Source organism: Eubalaena glacialis, chromosome 3 (genome assembly GCF_028564815.1).
Source record: "Eubalaena glacialis isolate mEubGla1 chromosome 3, mEubGla1.1.hap2.+ XY, whole genome shotgun sequence".
NCBI classification, from domain to species: Eukaryota; Metazoa; Chordata; class Mammalia; order Artiodactyla; family Balaenidae; genus Eubalaena; species Eubalaena glacialis.
Window position 1 is genome coordinate 152,696,123 of NC_083718.1, and position 10,324 is coordinate 152,706,446.

At 40.7% G+C, this 10,324-nt stretch overlaps 1 protein-coding gene across 2 annotated transcripts; it reads right to left on the reverse strand.

Moving 5' to 3' along the window:
- Positions 1 to 249: 249 nt before the first annotated feature.
- On the reverse strand, positions 250 to 5,944 carry CDKN2C (cyclin dependent kinase inhibitor 2C). Of its 2 annotated transcripts, XM_061186603.1 has the most exons (3): positions 4,863 to 5,944; positions 4,267 to 4,406; positions 250 to 828 (listed from the first exon to the last, which is right to left on the reverse strand). In XM_061186603.1, the coding sequence occupies exons 2-3, from the start codon at positions 4,393 to 4,395 to the stop codon at positions 451 to 453; spliced, it is 507 nt and encodes a 168-aa protein (XP_061042586.1). In that variant the 5' UTR covers positions 4,396 to 4,406; positions 4,863 to 5,944; the 3' UTR covers positions 250 to 450. The 2 variants fall into 2 exon arrangements, with proteins under 2 accessions (XP_061042586.1, XP_061042585.1); XM_061186602.1 differs by lacking the exon at positions 4,863 to 5,944 and having other exon boundaries at positions 261 to 828; positions 4,267 to 4,500.
- Positions 5,945 to 10,324: the final 4,380 nt, after the last annotated feature.

A 10,324-nucleotide genomic window follows, 5' to 3' on the forward strand; every position in this document is an offset into this window, starting at 1 on the left:
TTTAGAGTAGTTCTCCTTAGCAAGAGGCAAATTATGTGGGGATTATAAGAGGAGTGGAAACCACAGAAAACACTGTCCTGTTTTGAAAAAGTGTTTTAATCAGGCAAAAGAAGCATCAGGACAAACCATTTTTAAAACAAAGTCTTCAAGTTGGGTATTGAGACTGGCAAAGGGAGAAGCAAGGAGAAAAGTCAGGGAAAGATAAAATATTCAGATGAAAGCCAAAGCTATTTGCAATTACATGTTAGAACTCAGGGTTTTGCAGGTGAAAAAGATGTTGCTTAAATATATTCATAAACCTGTAGTAAGATTTCCACTTAGCAGTTTCAGAAGATTTAACTAGCTGCTTAAAATATGACAAAACTGAATTTTAACAAATGATATTAAAATAGGACAGCCAATCAATTAACTGACAAAATAGAAGTCAGTGTGGGAGAGCCCTCCCCACATTCATTGCAGATTCGCAGCTCCCTCCGCCCGGTTTCCCTCCATCAGGCTAACGACCTCGTTTCTCCGGTAGAGCCTGGCCAAGTCGCAGGCGGTGTCCCCCTGATGGTTCCGATGCCCCACTTTGCAGGCCGTGTGCTTCACAAGGAACTCCACCACAGGGAGGTGGCCTTCTTTGGCAGCCAAGTGCAAGGGCAGGTTCCCTTCATTATCCTCGATGTTAACATCAGCTTGAAACTCCAGCAAAGTCTGTAAAGTGTCCAGGAAACCTGCTCTGGCTGCATCGTGAATGACAGCGAAACCAGTTCGGTCTTTCAAATCGGGATTAGCACCTCTAAGTAGTAGTCTCCTGGCAATCTCGGGATTTCCAAGTTTCATAACCTAGAAAAGAGAAAAAAACGGTAGAGTCCTTCAAGTGCTCCTACTACAAGAATATTTTAAAATATCCATCTCTTTTTATGAATGTAACTATTTTTGATGAAGGAGTGCTTGGGGAAGACCCATATGATCGGGTTTGAAGGGCTCAGTTGCAGGAAATGAGTACTATTAGGTAAAAGTAGAAGAAAACTTCTAAAAATTGAGCTTCTATGATGGAATATCTTAAACGGGCCCAAAAGTAGGATAAATTGATTAATAAAATAGAATGAGTCCGACTTATATAAAATTCACTGACAACTTGGTTCTCTATCTCCCATAAAGAGTTGTGTAATTTCATGAATTTATTAAAATAAAAGAAATGGAACTTGAGATTTAAGTAAGTCTCCTTCTGTTTGCTTGTTCATGCTCATAAAATGTGCCTGGGGTGTTAATTCTGTAAAATAAAATGTGGGTAAATTTTATTTTCTAAATAGCTGAAAAGAAATAAGGAGAGTGAGTTTCTTTAAATCCTCAAAGAAGTGTTTCCACACATCAGACTCCATCTAGTCTGATTTTATAAGTGTGAAAATGATCTCTTAAAAATCCAAACCTGGTATTTTCTTAAATTATTAATTTTCACAAGTTCTCTCCAAATAGATACAGCCCCAAGTTTCCAAGTATTTTTTTAAATAGTTTTTTTTTCTTTGCAATTATTTCATATGGGTTACTAGGTGTGTTTAGTGCTTAGAATCCTTCACTTGAAATTTAAAAATGTTACTGATTATTAACATGTTAAAAAAGCAACAGTGTTCTACATTGCCAATGTATTTATCTAAAACTAAGTTCATGATATGTCTTGTATTAGATAGGAAATGACTGTATGGAAACTGTTCTTGAAAAGAATGAAACAGTCATCCTACTATATTACTTACTGTTTCCTAAAGTTCTAACTAGCCTCCTAATTTTCAAGTGAGCAAAAGAAGAGAAAATAAGATATTTAATGTGTATTTTGGGACATAGACAGCTTTGTCTTGTGGTTTCAGCCCATTTATTAATCAACTGGTGATCCCATCTTATTTCCTTTTGCAGTTATTATCAGGCATTTAGGAATAGCTATTTGTAAACTGCCAGTATTTTAAAAGCCAGAATTTGGTATTAAAATTTGCTATCAACATACAAATAATTCACATGACAAAGACTTATCTACTGGTGTTTGAATATATTTCACGCTAATAAGAAATCACTATTAGGCTCTCATAGTTATAAAATATTTTGTGGAGCAGCATTCAGTTGTACAATACATATAATTTAATTGTGAAAAATATAGTCTCATTAACATGCAAGAATATTTCAGCATTTTAATTGTTTTAATTTATATTTAGGTATATTCATAATAACCTAAATTTATAATACATTACACAGTAGACACTCAAATGTTTGTGAAATTAAATATACACTGGAAAATACATACAAAGCTGATCTATCTCTTTAGAATGTTTGTTTTAAAAAATTACAAATTAAGTAACATGATGAAATATATTTAGAATGAATAATATTTTATAAATGCAAACTCTATAGATGGCCAAGATGTTAAGCTTCCCTGTTGATAAAACCCTGCTGACTTTTAGCCCTTCCTTTGGGGCAGTGGTTAAAAATGATACATAATTTATTTTTCAAGAACTTCAATGAAATACTTTTTGGTTATTAAAAATTAACACAATCTAATTTTTACCACAACTGCCTCTAAATATTTAGTCACATCTAAGGACCTGAACTGGGAAAAATAAGAGAGAGACACCTTGGATCTTTGTAAAGCAAATGTACGATTAAGGCCTTTGATATTATCCTGATTGAGAAGCTTACACTAGGAAGGGGGAAAAAGCTTTTGTAATTGGGTTAATAAACATAACTGTAGGAGAAAATTTGCCATATTTTGCCAAAAATAATAGTAATGCTGGAAATTGTTTTGAAAGAAAGTTCTTTCTTGAGTTATGACACAACTTCAGATTCAGGATTATACATACTGAAAATAAGCCTTGAGGCTCCTGTTTGTGTGTATTTCATTATATGTACTAGGACTAAGCCACAATAAGTGGGTGTTAATATCTTGATAAGTATGTTTAATATAAACGAGACTGCAGAGTTGTATTAAAAATGTTTGTCAAAACTTTTTTTTTTGCAGTATTAATCTCCCAGTCTTCCTGCTCGTCAAAGTCCTGCAAGATCCTATTCTTACAGGGTTAAGTGGCTCATTCTTTGTGATATTTATATAATATTTTGAATGTTCAATAGGAAACTTTTCAATATATTAAATTTGTGGCATTGCTATCATCACAAAACCTGTTAAAAACTACTAGGTGGAAAAAGAAAAAAAAACCTTTCCCCACTTAATCTACCTGAAATAACAAGATAAATAATTTAGTATCTATAAGCTTCCTTAATACTGAAATTTTTGCAAGGTCAGTGTATTCTGATTTAAAATATACAGGCTGTATGGACTTCATCTGTCAATAGTACATCTCCTGCCACTTAAATTTCTAATTCTTGCAATTAAAACAGAGCACTCTAAAAACCCTCTCCCCAGTGGATTTTCAAAAGCAGCTTTAAGTGTTGCATTTCGAATACGCATAGCTTATAAGAATACCATCAGAACTCAGATAAAGCAACTGTTTGAGACTACTTTGCCATTTTTCTGTTTCTAAGCCTTTCAACTAAGTTACATGATAACGTTCAGAGGAGGAAAAAAAATTATCAGGTACAATACTTGGCAGCTGGACGTGTTTCATTTGTTACTTGTAAATCTAATTACTAAAAATTAGAACATACCACGGTATGACCGCAGAGACAAAAACACTATAAACTGAGCTCTGATTAGAAAATTCAACTTTTTATTCCTCCTCGATCCTGAATGGGTGGATGGTATTACATTAACTGTGAAATGTACATCCTGTGCCCGTGCCCAGGCCACCCATTCCAAATGAGGAAAGGTCGTTGGTCAAAACCTGAAGCATTTGAAGAAAAAACACCCTTGCCAGTAGTCAAGAAAATTAACGTTAAAGTCAATTATTGGAGCAAAGTACGGAAACCACTAATAGCAGTGTATTTACTTCAAATAATAATCATAATAACGTGTTTACAGAGCTGTCTAAAAAAAAGAAAAACCAAAAAACTCGGCGCTGCTACGACTGCTACAGAATCCCCACCGTCACAAAAACATTCCAAAAATTAAGACCAAACCTGGAACCCACTTGATATCGAGGATGTTATTGGATTTGACGAGTTTGTTCAAAGTACGTCATTTTGGGGAGTTGGATCCACTTAAAGATATAAAATATGGCAACCAACTAGTTTTTAAAACAGTTAAATTTTGTACCCCTAAAAGCTTAAAAGCTATTATTCTAGAAACCCGGGTCACGTAGGCAACATTGTTGACCTGTTTTCCCCACCTCTCTGGATACCAACCTGCAGCGCAGTCCTTCCAAATCCATTTTGTGCATTGACGTTTACATTATTTTGCAACAAACTAGTAAGTTGCTCTAGGTCCCCCCTGGCAGCTGCGGACGCCAACTCGTTCCCCCAAGGCTCGGCCATTCTTTAGGGTCCTGACGATCGGGAAAAGATGAATTAGTTGTTTTTCTTTTTCCCCTTTCCTTCGCTCCTAACCAGGCTGCATGATGGCATCGGAGACTGACAGAAGGACTGGGATGGTTAATCTGGAGTAGAGCTTGGTAGTAAATACTAGTAAGATCTGCCTGCCAAAAGCCCGCCCCTCGATTCACACGTGATTATTCAGCAAAACTGAGCCATTGGAGAGGGGCTCCGCTCCTCGCTTTTTAGCTTAACCCCTATGAAGAATTCTGGTGATTAAACTGAGAGATATACAGGCACACATATATTTCTGGTAAATTACTCTGGACGTAAAATATAGGCAGAGCTGGCACGTACCTACACTACAGATCTCCGTGAGGAATGTGTGCGGAGATTTAAGGCACTAGATCAGGGCAGAAAATACCGCGAAAAAAGAGACATTTGGGGGGGAAGAAAAGGCATCAACCCACCCTTGTTCACGGTGGTGACTTGAGCCGCGCGAGCCAGTACCGCAGGGGCAGGTCCTCGAAGGGGCTCGGTCTCCATCCGTCTCGCCGAAGGGGTAGTCCTGAGTGCTCCGCTGCAGGGAGAGCGCCGCGGTGGCTGGATGCTGAGGTGCTCCGGGGGTTAAAGATGATCGCCAAAAGCAAATGAGAGTAGCAGTTCCGTGGCCCTCAAGTTACAGGTCGTAACGACTCCTCGGTGGCCTTGGATTCTCCGGAGGAGCCTTAATTCGCGTTCAGGCCGAGCTGCGGGCTAACGCCGCGCGGGAGGGCTCCGAAGCCCGCTCGCCGGGCTACCGCAGCCCCACCGAGCCTCAGAGGCCGTGGGAGCCAGGCTCGGCGCGCGTCTCCGGAGACTGCCGGGCGCGCGGCGGGCCCCCGGCAAGCCGGTCATGCCGGCCCCACCGGGTCCTGGGACTCCCAGCAGGGTGAGGAAGGTGGAGAGCGATGCGGGAAGTGTCTATGGGGCCCGGGCTGCTGAAGCAGAGCGCTGCAGCATCGCGGCTGCACAGGGCAGCCCACCGGTAACTTCCCGCCTACGACCGAGCCAGTTCAGACTTCCTAATGTAGAAGCTCATTGAGCTGCCGCCGCCTCTTTTCCTTCCTTTCCCGGTTTTCTGAGGGCCTCCGGAGATCGGGAGGGTCCTGGGAAGTCTCAGGCCAAGCTCTGAGTATCGGGAGTCGCCACAATTCCAGGGCGCAGCCAGTCCCGCCGCTCTTGGCGAGAGCCCAGCGGCTTCGGCGCCGGGTGCCACTTCGCCAACCTCTCGCGGTCCCCTGGCCTGTGCCCCCAGCCTGTGCAGCCGATAGGGCAGCGGCCGCCAGCCAGCTGTGCCCTGGAGCCGAGCTGGGTAGCACCGCTTCCTCCCGAGCCGCAGCGCTCCCAGTGACAGTTTCTTTTGTAGCTGGTCCCCCCCAAATCGCCGGTCCCCGCTCCCTTCACCCCTACAGACACTTGTGCGCCGTGCCCCTTTCTGGTCTTTTCCTTCCCTCCCTCCCTCGCTTCTTTTTTCGCTCAAACAATTGCTGCTTCTGTTGCCGCTGCAGAGACGGTGCCGGTTTCTTCTCCCTTTTTTCCGACCTCATCAGCTTTTTTTGAAAAGAAAAAAATTGAGCGCTTTTTGAGTTGAAAAACCCGCCCCCATTTTAACGGCAGAGTTTTAAGGAGGCTCGGCGGAGTTGCAGCGCCGCGGGAGCGGGAAGGCTGGGCACCGCCCACGCCCCGCCCTCCGCCCTGGTGGCGCTCGAGCACTCTGCCGGGCTCGCCCCGCCCCCCGCCCCGCGCCCTTTCTCCCGCCTCCTCTCTCTCCGCTTTCCTCCCTCAGTCTCCTGCGCTGGCTCCCACCCGCCAGCCCAGCGGCCAGGCCCGAGCCGGAGCGGCTTTTTCGGACCCGCGGAGCCGGGTTCGGCCTCCTCCGGCTGGCGGGCGGAATGGAGTCTGCGATGTGAAACCCCGGGCTGCCCCGAGGCCGGCGGGGGCGGAGGTGGAGGAAAGAGTCTTGTTAATTAAGGCTGCGGAGAGCCGCAGGGCCTTGGAGGCTCGGCGGCGCTGACTGCTGGAAGGCGGAGAGGAGGCTGGCGCGAAGCGAGTCTTTCCCCGGCCCTGGCCGGGCAGCCCGGCCCGCCTCCGCGCTCCCCCGCTAGGCTCTCGAAGTTCGGGCGGCCAGGCCTACGGCTGCCGCCTCTTCCTCTGGGGCGCGCGCTGTGTAAACTCGGCCTCCTTTTCTCAGTGCAGAGCTTCGGCCTCGCACCTGCTAGCTCAACGCCCAGGGCCGCGGTGGGCAGAGGTGGCCGCGGGGGTGGAGGGAGAGACCTGACTGACAGCAAAACCAGTGCTCAGAAAAAGCAAAAGTCTTTTATAGACTGATTTTTACGAAAACTAAAGGCATGGTATAGGTAAGAAATCACGACGAACTCTGAAGCCTTAATGTTACAGGGACTTGAAACAAATATTCCATTTCTTTGGGGAAAGGGAGAAAAGCAATTAACTTTAAAGCAAAAAAAAAAAAAAAGTCTTGGTAAGGATTTTCTAACAAGGCCATTTCTTTCTTGTCAAAGTTCTCTCTCTGACTACTTAGATGGGACTTGTTTTGGGGGGGAGGGGGTGTCTAAATGTAAAGGAATAGTATCTTCCTAATCGTTTATTTCAATCATCTGAGACACCAGTTGTCTGTACTTTTAACTTCCTCTTTTAGCTATGCAAGATTAATTAATTACTGTTTTCTATATTTTTGGCACTTAAAAATATCCAACACGGTTGCATGATGCACCCAGCGGTCAAAATGAAACCAAGCAAAAAATGACAGGTGGTCTAATTATTACCGACCTCTAGCAAGCATGTCCTCAAGCAACATCTATACCCAGCTCCTTGAAGTACACTGGGAGTATTAGCAACGAAACACACCAACAACATTTGGATAATCATCTAGCATCAGATTGCCTGGTAGGTAGAGGGAGAGTTGAAACTGCGAAGAATCCTGCAGTGTTTCCTTTAACTGAATTGTTGAGAGGAAAATAACCAGAGCTCTTTTCTTAGATAACTGAACTTGAAATGTGAATCAAACATAAACTACAACACAAGAAATTAATTCCTCTCGTTTCTTACATATATTCAGACATTTCAAATAGAACATTTAGGATTCCATATATACCAGTAAATACCATAAATAATATAATTTACTTTTGATTATTCTGGGAAATTAGTATGTAATCTTTCAGTACAGCTGGAGGGTGTGATGATATAGTAGCACTGTTGGCTGTTAAGAGATAACTGGCATTAGTCCAACTTATGAGAGTTGCTTTCTAGCATTTATTATGGTTTCTTGCTAAGAGAAGACATTGTAATAAGGAAGAATTTTGTACTCATGTAAAGTATAGGTATACATGTGTTATAATTTTCATGAAATAAAATTCTTTTTGCTGAATAACGATAAATAAAACTTACGGTAATTTAACATGCATACAGAGCTGGATTAATAGTCTTGGAGCTCCTAAGCATTGAAAAGATTTTGATGTCCCACCAACTCACCTCATATGTAAATAAAAATAATACAAAGCCAAAAAATAAGTGTAAAGGAGTCCAACAAAGTTCTGATTTTTCCCATGTTGACTACTTCAATGCTTTTGCTGAAATATTAAATTCTTTAAGAAAGTTTGTTTGTTTTTTACTCTGGCTTAGCTAGTGTCCTAAAGCATATACTTCGTTTGCTTATTGTATAACCCAGAACTGGCAGCATAGAGATTACAATCTTAGTTCAGAAAGCATAAGTAAGCACTACAAAAGACCTCCAATGAAAATCTCATATTGAGGGCTAGTTCACTGAAGTCAAAGGTATCTCTGCCCTCAATAAGCTTACATTCTAACATGGTGTACAAAAAAGATTAACAGTTAAGCATCTGTTATACTGAAAGTAGTAGTTTGTCTTTTAACCCAGTAATGACATATCTCTCAAACACTGAAATAGAGCCTTTTAGTTGGATATAAAATACTAACAGTCATGGAAATTTTTTCAGCAGTTCATATTCATTTTAAAGGATTTATAGAAATACTACAGTCAAATTATTTTGTGCTTTTTCCCTCATTGACTTAAGTATGCATAGTTTCTGAATGATTAACTTATGGATATGTGTATATGGTATTTACAATTTCTTTACATAGTCCCAAAGTCTTCCTTTTGTTATATTTATAGATCCAAGAGAGGTAGAAAACAGACTGGTACCCTCAAGGGGCCTTTTTATCATTTCATTATTGTGGCTTTGGCATTTTATTTCTGAAATTCAGCAGGCTTTTTCATATGGCTCACACCACTTATGAAAGTCTTTTTGTAAAGTAAGAAAAAAAAATGCCCAGTAAGCAACTCAAAAGTTTAAACATAATAGCAACAATTAATATTTATATAGTGTTTCCTGGTTATAACATCATGTACACATTATTTAATCTTTACAACTCTGGGAGGTAAATATGATAACTATCCCCATTTTTCAGGTGAAGGAATTGAGGCTTATAGAGAATGTGACTAAGGCCAATAAGTAGTGGATATAGGATTTGAACTCAGAATTCATCCCCAAATGTTAGGCCTTTTCCATTACTTAAGAGTCCAGTTCACTGGAAGCTTTGCGTTTGGAACTCTCCCAGACTTTTCCCTATGTGCTTCTTCCATTGGCTGGTTTTGGCCTGTATCCTTTCCCCTTTTCCTGTAATAAATTGTAACCATAAGCTAAAAAAAAAAAAAAAGAGTCCAGGATCAGGCACTAGTGTCCTAACGAACATTAAATCATTATATGAAATATATTTTGGATTACTTAAGTGTGGATCTAACTGTAGTAGCATTAATCTTCTCAGGAATTACATTGTAATTGAGTAGCATTGTTAAAAAGCTTGATTAACTTAAAGGATCAAGGTTAACACCCCCAATAATGAGTCATGTTGATATCATGTGTGCCTGATATGATGTGATGAGGACACATCACCTTTGTGGTATCCTTCCCCTGAATCCATAAACTCAGCATAATTCTGAGAAAATATTAGACAAACCCAAACTAAGAGACATTCTATAAAGTTCCTGACCATTAGTCTTCAAAAGTCAAGACCGAGCAACGGTCACAGATTGGAAGAGGCTAAGGAAACATGACCACTAAATGTAATGTGGTATTCTGGTTTGGACCCTGGAACAGAAAAAGTACATTAATATAAAAATCCAAATAGAGTCTCTAGAACATAATTAATAGTATTAATGCCAGTGTTAATTTCTTAGTTTTGATATCAGTACCGTGGTCATGCAAGATGGTAACAGAGGAAGCTGGAAAAAGGTAAACAGGAGCATTCTGTACTATGTTTGCAACTATTATATAAATCTAAAATTATTTCAAATAAAAATTTAGCAAAATAACTAGAAGTAAACTTTATTATATACATTTGAAAAAATATGAAAATTCCTTTTAAAAGAAGAATGGTAAGTAAGATCAAAGAACATGGAGATTCTAGAAAAAGATCTATATTTGAATTAGACTGAGCTCCATGAGTTAATGCGGTAAAACAGCTACGAGAATGGATAGATTAAGATTATTTTTCTTTGCTCATGCTTATGGACAGAGAATCTCTATATTTTTATTCTCTCAGTTTTTGACACTGGAATGAAATTGTTTCCTTTAAGGAAGGAATTCTGGGGAAATGAATTTTCTCTTTTTTTTTTAAAGATTTTTTTGATGTGGACCACTTTTAAAGTCGTTATTGAATTTGTTAAAATACTGCTTCTGTTTTATGTTTTGGTTTTTTGGCCACAAGGCATGTGGGATCTTAGCTCCCCGACCAGGGATCAAACCTGCGTCCCCTGCATTGGAAGGCAGATTCTTAACCACTGGACTGCCAGGGAAGTCCCGAATTTTCTCTTAATTCAGTATTTATTTTTCTTTCATTCCTTTCTCTGTAG

What these genes read in the sequence shown, in the direction of transcription:
- CDKN2C (XM_061186603.1), bottom strand. Translation starts at nt 4,395, where the DNA reads ATGGCCGAGCCTTGGGGGAACGAGTTGGCGTCCGCAGCTGCCAGGGGG. An exon ending in TTGGAAGGACTGCGCTGCAG is followed by an intron (nt 829 to 4,266) that starts GTTGGTATCCAG and finishes TCTCTTTTCTAG; the next exon opens with GTTATGAAACTTGGAAATCC.